Source organism: Lichenostomus cassidix, chromosome 9 (genome assembly GCF_008360975.1).
Source record: "Lichenostomus cassidix isolate B80296 chromosome 9, HeHo_3.0, whole genome shotgun sequence".
In the NCBI taxonomy this organism is placed as follows: Eukaryota; Metazoa; Chordata; class Aves; order Passeriformes; family Meliphagidae; genus Lichenostomus; species Lichenostomus cassidix.
In genome coordinates, this window is record NC_139490.1 from 24,152,851 (window position 1) to 24,166,427 (window position 13,577).

Here is a 13,577-nt window from a genome sequence, read left to right on the forward strand (position 1 = left end):
ATCCATCTCTTAAAGAAATGCTGATTTAGAGAAGGAGTTGTAGAGGCTTAGACACAGAGAACTGCAGAACACACTATTTTCTGCATGAGTAGGTACAGATGGAGCTTCTGTTCACGTATGGGTGACTGCCAGGAGGACAGGCTAAAATAATGTCCTGAAACTTGTATATTACTTACTGGGGGCTTTGCTGGAACTTGGAAGTAGGGACAGGAAGGAAGAGCCCACGTGAATTTCAAAGATTGCTGAAGTACAATCTAGTTATGCATGAGAGGAATTCCAGAGTCCAGTGAAGCTCTGGGGATTTCAGCTTGCAGATGGACTCTGGAGACTATCTCTTGAGTTCAGTGTGGAACTGCCTTTCCACAAGTTGAGTAGATGCTATTTGTTTTCAAAGGTTCAAGGGCCATGGACAAATTATTGGAATGCAAATCCACAAGGGGCTAAAAAGATGATGTGTTCCAAGTGCAGGCATTTATGGGGAGGCCATGGGGGTTCTGGGTGAGTGTGGCAGTCACAGGGCTCAGCAGTGCTGATGATGGGGCTGGGTGGGTGAGGATGGAGGAGTGCCTCCTTTAGGATGGGTGGTCTTTAGGAGATTGGTCTCTGCTGGGAAGCTGCAGTGTGGGATGGAGTATTTGTTGCACAGGAGGCTTGAGAGGCCTGAGGGACTTGGCAGCCTCGGATTAAGGAGAGAAGCCGTGGGTGTAGTGCCCAGCAGCCTGTCAGCTGTGCCAGGGCACCTGAGGGATGGAGCAGGCTGGGTCTGCCTGGCTGCAGAGTTAGAACTGTGCCAGGACCACAGGAGTGATGGAGAATGTGTAGAAAGAGCCCAGGTGGGGTTCAGCTGCCTGGGAGGGTGAGGTCACTGTGCAGATCCTGCCCAGAACTAGTACCTGCTGTTTGGCTTGCACTCTTACCATAACAATCTGTCCCACACATATCCTGGCTAGCAGAGCCTCACCTTTATGCTGCTGTTTCATTATCTTCCCTGCAGCGCGGTTGCCAGAGCCTGTCCTTTCCTAAAAAAGTGTTTTGTGGGGATTTGATGTGTCATTTTTGCTTGATAACTGAAGTTCTTTTGCAGTACATGCTGGGATAGTCTCCTGCTGTGTGACAAATCCTAGTGCAGCAAAGTAGGAGTAGCACCTATTTTCAAGGATCCAGATAACAGTTGGCATCTTTGTGGGACAGTGTGGTGTTTGGGAGGATACAAAGGCAGACTCATCTTTGGTAGATTCATCTTTGGGTATTAGAAAACGTTGCTAAACAAAGGGTGGTTAGGCAGTGTAGTTACAGCCTTCTTTTAGCAGTGGGATGGGGCTCTGTGCAGATTCAGCATGAGCAACTGATTGCAGTTATTGCTGTGAGCTGTAGCTTCATTTTCTCCGTGTTTTCCTTATTTCCAGCTTTGTCAAACAGGATCATTGAGCGGATATTCAGTGGCGCTGTCGTGAGGTGAGGAACAGCACACTGCCTGGGGGAAGAAGGGAAGGGGATTTCTGTCAGGCTGAGAAAAACAAGTTACTCTCAGAAATGCTCCTGATCAGAATGCTTTCCAACAGGGTGCTGTAGCTGGAGCAGCCTGAAAATGGAGTGAGACTTCTGGGTATCATAAGAAAACAAATTAAAAATCCCATAAGATGGGATAACTGGTCATAGCTGGAAGACATGGCACAAGGATAGCTGGAGAGCACTTTGAAGCCACTGCAAAGTGACTTGCTGTTGGAGAGGATGTGGCAGATAAGCCTCAGCTCTGCAGTGATAAAAAGGCAGCAAATGCTGTGCCTGCTGCTGCAGGGTGCAGAGAGTACAGGCTAAATGGGTGACAGTGCTCCATTTTCTTTCACTAATGATTTGAAAAATATCTTTGATGGCTTCCTGAGTGTTTAGAAGCCTGGTGATTTTAATTTTCTGGTATGTCTTCTAGAGGCACTGAAGTTCTAAAGGAAGGCCGCATGAGTTATGCCGATTTTGTGTGGCTCCTGATTTCAGAGGAAGACAAAAGAAGTGCTACAAGGTGAGACTGATTCCTGTGTCTTAGTTAAATCATTGAGATGAGCAGATAAGATATGGAAGCTTCTGTGACCTACCACTTTCTACAGGAGGCACCAGCTTGGGGTTTGGGGATCGTTAGGAAGAAAACGTTACTTTGGATGTTTGGTCAAATCATTTGCCTTTCTTGAGGAAATGTTGTGTAGAAGCAGAGTTTTCTTGTAGTTTTAAATGTCCTAGTAGTCAGACCAGTGCCTTTGATCTCTTTGATTGAGACACAGGCTATGGGCACACCCTCCTGCGGTGCTGGCAGCAGTGAGCACATCTCCTCACAGTTGGAGTGAGTGTGTAAGGAGGATTTGTGGGGAAACTTCACTGTGGCACTTTGTAAAACATGCCTGTGACCTGGCTTGTATAGCCAGTGGGAGACTACTGTGCAGGGCTGATCCAGATGTGCACGTGAGTGTTAGCACAAGGAATCTTAGGCATAACAAGAGAAGAAGAATCCAGAACTGCAGGGTTGGACCCTCCAGAGGGGAGGGGTGATGCAGAATGCTGCTGCCTGAGAGCTCTGCTTTGTGTATAAAGGAGCCAATGAGTGCATGACACAGCTCCTTTGTCCCTCATCAGGGTCCCTGCAGTGTCCTGGGCTCAGAGCTGGCTCTATTTGGCCAATTCTTACTGCTGGATCAAACAGGGATTCCCTGCCCTATGCGAGCCCCTTGGGCTGCAGCACAGTGGACACTGGATACGGGTGAAACAGGCCATGAGCATGGCTGTGCTGCTCACAGCCACCTGGCAGACCAACAGGAGCTGCTTGGAGTGTTGGCCTGTGCCCTGACCCTTCCCAAAGGGCATGCCATCCCTGGGTTTATGCCAGGCTGTGGCAGGAGAGCCTTGGGGGTGGGTAAGGGGAATGAGCACTGCTGCAGTCTGTGCTGTGTGGGTGTCCCAGTGCAGTGCTGCAGTGTCTCTGTCCCCAGCATCGAGTACTGGTTCCGCTGCATGGACCTGGACGGGGATGGGGTGCTGTCTATGTACGAGCTGGAGTACTTCTATGAGGAGCAGTGCGAGCGCATGGAAGTGATGGGCATCGAGCCACTGCCCTTCCAGGACCTGCTCTGCCAGATGCTGGACCTTGTTAAGCCAGAGAGGGAAGGTAAGTCCTGTTTAGGCAGAGCTTTCATCTCCTTTGATCTGTGGGAGATTCAGAAAGTAAAGCCTCTGTGAAACCTATATACAGGCAGAGCCGTGTGTGAGTCCCAGGGCTGAAACTACTGCACGTTGTGCCATAATGTTGTGCATTGGGAGGTCTGAAATACTAAAACTAGAGAGGTCGTTAGTTAACTGCCTGGGACTGAAGCAACAAGTCATCTACTCCAGCTGTGGGATGTGCTGACAGTCTACATCATAAAACTGAACCGTCCCTGTTCACATTCCTTCATATTTCCCATGAAAGTCAAAGGCCTCAATATGTGTGTGAGATTTAAGCCTAAAGAACAGACCCATTTATTGAATAATTGATTGACTTGGGAAGGAATTTTGTGATATTAAAGCCTACTGGTGTTGTAATCAAAACTTTTCTAAGAACTCAGTAGCACAATCCTGTGGGGTTTTTTTTGTAGGAAGAGTAACCCTGCGAGACCTGAAGAGGTGCAGAATGGCGCATGTGTTTTTCAACACCTTCTTCAATTTAGAGAAATATCTGGACAATGAACAGAGGGATCCCTTTGCAGTGCAAAAGGTATAAATCACCTTTATTTCTAAATATAGTCTTTCTCACACTCAGCTTGGGAGTGCTTATGGATGTAGGGAAAATTCATCTGAATATAGGAACACTTTTTTCACAAGTACAGCTTATTGACTGTCTCCCAGAAGCCTCTTATCTGCTGAAAGTACAGAAAAGTGGAGGGGATGCCTAAACCAGCTCTGGTTCCTTCTCTCTGCTCCCAACAACTGCTCCCACATAATCACCAATAGAAACTTCGTAGTTCCATGATTCAAGGGTTAAATATGTCCCAAGACAGAACCACCTTTTTTGTTTGTTTGTTTGAACTGGATCATCATAAAAGCAGTCATGTGGGACCAGGGGGATAACTTATTATCTCCATCCTGTAATAAATGGCACAGGGCCAGGTGTTTATCAAGGTGTTATCCTATAATCTTCTCTAAAACTTGCCCTAACTATACAAACTGTAATGAGTCCCTCAAAAGATCAGTTACAATTAACCTTTGACGGCCAGATTTGAAATCACTGAGTTCTTCAGTCCTGTATGGAGAGTACAGACTGAGCTAGAGCAAAGCAAGTGTGTGGTTGTTGCATCTCTGAAGTGGAGCCGATGCAGTTTGTTGCCAGCTCAGGTCACATGCTGAGCTTTACAGACCATGAGAGGTATTTTTTCATAGCCTTTTATGCGCAGATGTTCGAACACTCTAAGATAGTTGTGACTTTATCAGTTAAGGCAGCTTTTGCCTGGCTGTTTCCATCCATTGTTTACTACCCTGGAGGCTGACTGTGTGATCTCTTTAGGATGTGGACAGCGATGGCCCCGAGCCCTCGGACTGGGACAGGTATGCAGCCGAAGAGTACGAGATCCTGGTGGCTGAGGAGTCTGGGAACGAGCAGCTCCAGGAGGGGTGAGCATGGGCCTGGCCCTGCCGTGGGCACTGCCCTGGGCACACATGGCTGCCTCCAGCTGGACTCTGGTGGGGGCACATGCTGCCACTGCCAACAGAGCTCGTGGAGTAGCGGGATGAGCCTTTGGACTGGACTCTGGAGCATGTGAGGCCTGGCACAGCCGCTCCCAACAGCAGGATTAGCGTGGTGTTGGGGGGCAGCCACTTAGATCAGCTGCACACACCAGTGAAGGGAGCTGGGGAAAAGGACTAGGCCTTTTTTCTTTTGGGCACTGTGCAGGAATAGAGCTCAAATGACTTTGTGCTGGTTTTGGCCGTGCATTGACCATGTCACACTGTCATAGATTAGGAGCTCTGTTATTTGTTATACCCAGCAGAGACTTTCTTTAGTCACACTTTATGTCTTTTAGTCTGTGCTCTTCATAACCTGTACTTCAATATTTTCATTCATTTACTAAGTTTATTGAGACTTTTTCTTCAGATATTTGGTTTCTTCAATACCTACACTCAATATTCAGCCTTCTGCAAGATTCTGGACAGGCACACCAGCTGTCTTTAATCAGTGAATTTAGGCAGAGCAGTTGCTCTAGAACTTCTCTGTGTGGAAAGGCTTCCTGCAGATAAATGGAGACTCAGTCTGATCTTCCTTTAGATTTGTGTCTGTGTTGTTATCTTCTTGAGAATATTTCTTTCAAGTGCCCTAAGAGTGCTTACCCTGTGTTAATCCTGCATGATTCAGGATTTCATCCACTCTTGAGCAGTATTTACAGAGCCATTAGAGTATTGAGAAGATTGCATAATTTTCAAAACTTCCCACACTGGAAATTGCTTGGGATGCCAGTAGCATCTATTAATTAGCCACAGAGATTTGCAGAGCTATTGAGAGCTGTTCCCTTCTCTGCCTGCTCATGCAAACAGCAACGGGCTGTTCCTTCAGCCCCTCTGTGGCCTTCACAATGGAAGATGAGGTAGGGCAGGATGAAAGACGAAATTGCTGCATTCCCTGCATCTGCTTTGCAACACCTGTGTCCTGAGCACAGGAAAGAAACAGGAAGCTGCCATTAAAGCTTTGCAGGACCATGAATTCCCAAAGTCACCAAAACCAGGGGAAAAGCGACAGGTGATGTCAGATTTTTGAAGTTGGTCTGAAGCAGCTCTGTGTCTTCCTGCAAAGAGCATGTCAGCAACCTGGCTGCTTGCTTTTAAGAGCCCCTGAAAAGCTCTGTAGTCATGGCAGCAGGATTAGATCTCATTTGTGGAGCATAGCAACAGACCACGCAGGGAAAAAAAGAAGAGAAAAAGAAAAACAAAGAGCTTGATGCCCAGACAAATTTGCCAGAAAGAGCCATTGAGTTTTTGCACATACATTATTTCTGTTGTCCTTTGAGGATGACAGAAACAGGGAGCAGTGACAGAACCAAGACAATTCCTGATGAGCTCAGGGAGAGGTGGGAAGATTTTTAGCTAAGTTCGCTGGCAGAACATGAAATCTGGTCCTTGTCTTATGAACACATTTGAAAACAACCAGCATTCAGCAATCACAAATGCATTAGTAAGTGTGTCTCACATCTGTGATTAACTTCTCTGGAAGGAAAGTTTCTAAAGCCAGTCAGTGGCTGGCTGGCTGAGGTATGCCCAGGAGAGAGCCCTGCTCCTGGAATGGGAATCTCAGCAAGGCAGTAGATATTCCCAGTGCCTTCCAGGATGCTGGATTCCATTGAGAACTGCAGTCACCAAAAATAAGAGGAAGGTGTTGTCGTGCTCGAGACCACAATAAAGCATCACGTTTCACTGGAAGCCCTAGCTGATCTGAGCTCTCCTCAGCCACCTCTGCTCTCTGACCTGTGTGAGATTCCATGGAGAGAGGCTGTCCCTGGGGAATGGACACACACTGCTCTCTGGAGGCAGCACCAACAGCTGAGTCTGGCCAGCACGAGCCCTGGATGCAGATCTAAGCCCTGGTTTTGCAGCAAGCAAAGCCCTCCCTGCAGGGCAGGGTGCCAGTGGGCACTGCTTGGTTCACTGTCCTAGAACCCAGCTTCTGCCAGCTGATGGTCATGGAAACCACTACTGCCTTCAGGGAGAGAGATCTTCCTACATGGGAAGGAAAAAAAGGAGGAAGAGGATCTTTTATCAGCTGCTGGTGGGAAAACATCCCCTGAGCAACAGGGAGCCAGGGCACAATGGAAAGCATCCTGCTCGGAGTGGAGAGGGGGCACAGAGGCACAGGCTTAGAGGCACAAGGGCCGCTTGGACCTTTTTTCTTGTCTCCTTCCAGTTGTCTGATGGCTTGGCTGCTCCATTCCAGGAACCCAGCAGTGTAAGGAAGGGCAAGGGGGGACAAGGACATCGCTGAAACACCCAGAGCCAAAATGGGTTTGCCAGAAGGAAAGGCAAAGAATTCCCTGGAGTCATTTCCCTCCTCTGAAGGACTTGGAGTTGCCACAGTTGAGTCTTGAGGAATGGATGTTCAACCTACACGAGCCCATATTTGTTTTTATGGGACTGTGAAGTTCTGAAACTAGCCTGGAAGGAGAGCAAGGGATTGATTACCTTTAGTGCGAACCTTGTTCAAAACCATCCCAGGGAAGCTCCTTAACTGTAAAGCTGGAAAGCATTTATTCCAAGATGGGAAAGGCAGGCACTTGTTGAGCCTTAAGGAGCAAACCAGCGCAATGGAAAAGTAACTCACTGGGAAAGGAAAGTGGGAAGCCCCTTTTGGAGCAGACATGAGAGGGTTTAGTACAGAAGCAAAAGGTGCCTGAAAAAGAAAATTATAATGGAGCTCCAGCTGCTGGTGACTGTGCAATGCCAGGAAGAAGTCACATTCCGTGTGTAGGAGAGAAAGGGACAAGGCTAACAGGAGGGGGCGGAATTGAAGGAAAAGGAGATACAAAAGGAACATTCTAAGAACAGCATTCAAATGGAAATACAAAGTTTTCCTCAGCTGCATCACTAAACCAAGGAGAAATTAGAGAAGCTGAGGCACCTACAAACATTCCCAATCCATTCCTGGTGGGGGAGGCAGGGCCACACAGCCCCCACAGGCACCACTGAGGCAAAAAGGGTGCAAATTGCACATATTTTAGCAACCTTGCACACCTGGTCAGAAGAGGGAGCATCCTGCCACAGCAGGATGGACCCTGCCTGCTTCCCAAGGGTTTGCTGTGCCTGCATGTGGGTTAGCCAAGGAGAAAACACCGCAGGAAGGGGTACACAGTTCTTTCCTGGAACATCTCTGCTGGGCTGTCAAAGGAGTTGGCCTTTCTGCAGCTCAGTTTACCACTGAACACATGAGAGCCACTCCTGTGCTCACCATTGGAGCACCTGCTCATTTCCTTTGTGAGCAGCCTTGCTTTGGAACAAAAAAAACTTAAATTCTTGGGAGCCCTGCAAAACTAACCCAAAGTGTGCTGTGACTGAAGGGAAACATCTTAAAAACATCATTTCTTGGGACTAGAAATGAGAGCCCCAGAGCCATATCCTGTGCTGCAGGGCACAGAACCCAACGAGCCTGAATAGTGCAGCTGGAGCTGGGAATTCCCACCAAACCTCCTTGGGCCATAAATGCTCAATCCTGTATATCAAGGTTCAAAGTGAGGGGGAGAGGAACATGAGAGTGTGGCCACAATTGAATCCTGTGTCTGTCAAAACACATCTCAGCCAGAAAATGCTTTGGAGACCAAGTTTTCCTGAGCCAAAGCTCCTCTAGGGGCTGGGGGTGTGGCTGGATGCCTTTATTTCTACACTGAACTACTGGGGCTCTGGGAGGTCCTGACAAATGTTACTGAAGCTGGATTCAAATTTTCTAATGCTGAATCCTAGTGAGAATTTGTTCTGGAACTAATAGATGAGGCTGGATGGGGGTATAGGTCCATGTCAGCTGTCAGAGTACTGATCACTCCCACCCTCTTCCCAATGCCTCAGGAATCTCCTCCTCGAGATTCATCTCTCACATGCTACTGCATTTTAGCCAGCTGGCTTAGTAGCCACTGAAATAAGTACCCTGAAAACCAAAATACAGCTTTTAAAGACACACCTTTTGTCTTTGCAGATCATGTGAAGAAGACTATGACACAGATGAAGTCTCACCTCCCCCTGAAACTGGAGACAAGTCAGACAAACTAGTTATCTCAGATCTCTCGGCATAGAGAAGTGGAAGACACTTAGCCCATGTCTTTCAAACTGGAGAGCATTCAGTCCCAAGGCACTTGAGGGGTTTTCTTAAATCCGTCATTGGAACAATGTGCTTTATTTTGTACACTGAAACTTGAGACACCTTTTTGTCTTCCTGTGTAATTGCAATAAGGTAATTTCTATGAAAAGGCTTTTTACAATATGTTATCATGCACACTCATTGACAATGGTGATTGCACCTTGTTTCATTTATATATAAATTCTGTTAAGTGCCCAGATGTGCAATAAATGCCAGCATCTAATGATTACCTGTAACAGCTGCATGCAACATCTACAGTGGTCATTTCTCAGTCAGTTCTGTCCTGTGCCACCCTGTCCCCTTTGCTTTACACCAGGAGTGACAAAAGAGCTGCCAAAATAACTTAAATGTGTGTCTAGAAATCCTTTAAAACACAGGCCACAATTAAGTTCTTTTTTTTCTTCACGTCCTGGAAATGAAGGGAACATGCCTGTGCATGGGGAGAGTGAAGTCCCTTTGTGCTTTGCTCCCAGGATCTTGCACTGGCTGCTGGACTGTTTCACTGCTGTGGATCTGGGAGCACTTGCAGCACTACACCATGTCATGCTCTCCAGGAATTTGAGACCGAGTTACCCGTTCTATATATCCCCTCGTGTGCTGATCTGCCTCTGGCTAGAGCTTTGTCTGTGTAGATTTCTACTTCGTGGAAGTGTTCTGTAGGGTGTTTGCAGCAAATACTGATCTCTGCCCTGCAGCTGCTGTGCTGAGATTGCTGTGCCTGGTGCGCACCAGTTCCGTCCATTCCTGTGTTCTCCTCCTCTCCTGGCGCCTTTCTTTAACCTGTAGCCAAGAGACTAAGCTGAGATAATGAAGAAAAAAACCAACCTGGTCTTTTAACTAGTAAAGGAATTAGGCTGTATTATTGCCAAAAATTAATTTTTCTCCCAGTCTCAGAAGATGCTGTAACTAATGAATTCTTGTTTTAAGTGCAAAATTAAACCAACTTTCCCCCTAGAATCACAAGTGATGCCTCTGCTCTGAGCACACACTGCTGCAGCTGTGCCTCTTGGCACTGTCTGTGATTCAGCACAGAGCTGATTGGAACAAATTCTTACCAATCCTTAATTTTAGCACTCATAGATGCACAAACACGTCTGGGCCTTACTTTCTGGTTTGACCCATCCCAGCTGTGCCCAGTCTGTAACAGTGGGGTGGTGTGTGCACTGTATCTCCTGTTAGTTCCCTGTGAGACCCTCGAGCTGTGCCTCCACACAGAATTCCCAGATGCCTGCCCCTGCTCCCAGCAGGCTCCTGCTGCCCTCTCCGGAGACAGAGCCCACCCAGGCAGAGGAGAACTTGTGTGTCCCCACGGACAGGATGGGGCTGGATCCCTGGGGTACCTCCAGGGGTCAGTAACCACATGAGGACTGGGCTGATCACCCCAGTGCAGCCTGGGCTTCTCCAAGAGCTTCTGAAGCCCCAGGCCTGCCTCCCACTGCCCAGGGGGATGTGTTGCTGCCTCCCTGGGCTCAGGAACTTTCCCAGGATCAAAATCGGGAAGAGAGCAAGGTTTCATGTGAACCAACCAGATGCAGACACAAGCCCCAGGATCCTGGACCTGATATTTGGGAAACCTCTGGATGCCCACATTGTTAGCAAAGGCCCTGCCAGATGACCTGCATCCCATAATAACAGATGAAGCAGGGAGCACTCTGACCAAACCAGGACAAGACCCTGGAATGCAGCAAGAACACAGTGGGTCTGGATCCCATCTCCATCACTGCCATAAGGGAAAACCTTACCTGGTGGTGATTCCACAAATGCCCAAATGCAGAATCACCCAGGAACTGACTGCAGGAATGGACACAGGATGGAGGTCCCACGGCTGCTGGGTGTAACCAGCTCCAGGCACATTTTTCCAAGAAGAACCTGGGCACAGCAGGAGTTCACCCTTCCCTCACTGTCATGGTCCAGAGGGGCCTTTCAGTTTGATATCCCTTCACATCTCTCCAAAGAGAAAGATTCCTTAAAAGGAACCTGAAGAACATGACCCCATTCTAGGCTGAAATGGAACCCTCATGGACTTTGCTCCAGCAGCAGCAGTACTGGAATGTTCTGTATGCCAGTTCTGGAAAGCCTCAATCACCCACCACTTCAGGGTCTTTCTCAGCTGACTTTTGCAGAGGGCATTTAACTCAACCCATCCCTGAATTCAGGCACCCACCTCACACCACAGTAGCCTAAACTGGTGCCTTTCTTTGCAGAAGTTGGAACTCACCAAAACTCACCAGTTGCCTTCCCAAGGTTTGGTTCAATAAATGGAGACAGGAACTTGTATCTGCTCTGCTGCACCCAAACCCAGCCCCTCTCTCCTGCAAACAGAGGTTCAGTGCTGCTACAACAATGCAGCGTGAATCCAAACCCAGTCCACGCTTTCTGGTAGGTCAACATAAGCTAACCCAAAAAACCCTTCATTTACAGCAAATATTTTGCGTTCTATGTGAATAGGACAAGTTGCAGAAGCCACTGCTACTGTGGTAGCAGCACAAAACTGCAGTAATACTCCAGGAGTATTACTCTGTCCCAAAAGTACTTGAAAATAACCCCAATTCAGCAGGCACAGAGCCCTTCGTAGAGGAGGTATTCTATACACCATTTGTGACTTAGCCCTCTCCCCAGCTGATCTGGATGGAACGTTTGTAACTCTGCAGGATTTCAGTGAGGTAAATTTGGAAACTCCTGTCCTTTGCTTTTTTCTGGGCTAGTCAAGGGTGCTTGTGCCCAGCCAGCAGAGCTGCTAAGCTGCAGCACAGTAGTCCCTGAGCTCAGCTGGCTCTGGGAGCAAAGCAGCCCCAGAATCTCTGCCCAGAAGAGTTGTAGGAGTCCCTGGAGCTGCCTCCCAACTCCCTGCCAATGCCACTTCAGATGTTGCATCCCTGGAAGGACACAGCCTGCATTTTTCAGTGCACATCCAGCTCACACCAAAGACTTTTTCTTACAAGTTGTCAGAAAAGTGAGTAAAGTTCAACTTTGCATGATAAAAATATGTGCTTATTTGTTCTCTCTAGTCTGCTTTTGTCTAGCAAAATCAAGCCCTGTGTCCTTACAAACCCCGCGCTTTTTTACTTTTGTATCGCAAATATTTTCTCTCTGCAGTACTAAGCTGGGAGATACGGCTTGGTATTACTGCTGGAATGGTATTAGTTGGATGTTTTCTTTCTTTCTTTCTTTCTTTCTTTCTTTCTTTCTTTCTTTCTTTCTTTCTTTCTTTCTTTTCTTTCTTTTCTTTCTTTCTTTCTTTCTTTCTTTCTTTCTTTCTTTCTTTCTTCTAAAATCTCAGTAGTACTTGCTGCATCCCAGTTTTTGGCAGTGAACCCTGGGCACTGCCCCAGCTCCCCTCCTGCCTCTGAGGGGTAAGTGCTGCAGAACAGACATGGACAGCAAAAAAGGGATTCCAAAGCCTTCCTGCTCTCCTGAACCATGGATTTAAGGAAGCTGGCTCACAATGCTCTAACCAAGGTACTAGGCTTAGTTTCTGAAACAAAATAGGTCTGAAAGACCAATGCTGAGCTCACTGTAACAGTATGGATTTGGAGTTTCTAGATCAGTAGCTTAGGTCTATGCAAACAAAACTGAACCTCAGTGACAAGCCCAAGCTACTGTAAGAAAAACATAAACAGAGCTTCCCCTTTTGTGCTCCTCACTGTATCACTGGGTGAGTGCGTTAGAAACTGAATATGTAATAATAATAATAATAATAATAATAATAATAAAGGTTCTCATACTTTGTAAAAGTAGTTTTGGAGACATTTTGTGCTGGCATGGTTTGGTCTTTGTATTTTTACTTCGTATTTTTGTCTTTTTTGGCAAATAAAGGACTTTTGAATTTAAAAAGGAAAACCTGTCTCAGTGGTGGGGTAGTGTTACAGCTCACTTCATCTCCAGCTGCTGTGCCAAACTCACCTTCCCTGCTGTGGTGAGCTCACATCACCAAGTCACCTGCCAGCAAATGCCTTCCAGAGCCAAAATTCCAGGCTTTCTTCTCAAAAATACTGGGACAAAGCAATCTGACCACTTACCTGCCTCACATCTGCGTCCTCAATGCGATGACTTACCAAAACACCCAACTCCCTAATTTGAACATCTCCTGGATCATTTGCAAGTGGAATAAAAAATAAAAAAAAATTTAAAAAAGGAAAAAGAAAAAAATAATAGGAAAAAACAGAAAAGCAGTAATGCCTTTTCTAATTTACTTATATGCAAATGCTCAAGTACAGTCAGTATATTGCTCTTGTATTGCTTCACCAAGGGGTGCCTACATCTGTCTATAGAATGGTCACCTTTTGGTGAATTTCTTTAGGGTAGCAAAAGCACTTTAATTTCTAAATTTAAATAGTTATGACCAAATATGTGCCTGTGATGTTTTGGTTAGTACTGGAAATAGCATCTCCTACCTCAGAGGGGATTTCTTCAGCCGTGCCACACATGTGGAATGATCCAATGATCCTTACAAAGGTGCTCGTTTATATCCTTTCAGTTCTCCAAGTTAGCAATCAAAAGTTCTTTTCTGATTTATACAGAATTGAAATAAGAAGTGTCTGGGGAGGGAGTGCTTCTGTGCTGGGTCACACCAGAAACTCTGCACCATCCCTGTGCCACAGCTGTGGGATCTGTTCCTTATAAGTCTCAGAGTTTGACCCATGGAGCAGCTGCCTGCCGTGCCAGCAGTACCTGCCTTGGCAAACAGGCTTTTCAGGCTTATTTCCCTGTAACTCTGCAGGTTTTTCTAACA

The 13,577-nt window shown here is 46.9% G+C and overlaps 1 protein-coding gene across 2 annotated transcripts in view; it reads left to right on the forward strand.

Annotated features, from left to right (window-relative positions):
- The window catches only part of LOC146433541 (serine/threonine-protein phosphatase 2A regulatory subunit B'' subunit alpha-like), a 50,567-nt gene extending 41,486 nt beyond the window's left edge, over nt 1-9,081 (forward strand). For both annotated transcript variants that reach the window (XM_085069987.1, XM_085069988.1), the window contains exons 9-14: nt 1,407-1,455; nt 1,928-2,017; nt 2,976-3,151; nt 3,618-3,736; nt 4,523-4,629; nt 8,684-9,081. In XM_085069987.1, the coding sequence (XP_084926113.1) occupies nt 1,407-1,455; nt 1,928-2,017; nt 2,976-3,151; nt 3,618-3,736; nt 4,523-4,629; nt 8,684-8,780 (638 nt within the window). In that variant the 3' untranslated portion in view covers nt 8,781-9,081. The remainder of the gene's footprint in view (nt 1-1,406; nt 1,456-1,927; nt 2,018-2,975; nt 3,152-3,617; nt 3,737-4,522; nt 4,630-8,683) is intronic.
- Nucleotides 9,082-13,577: the final 4,496 nt, after the last annotated feature.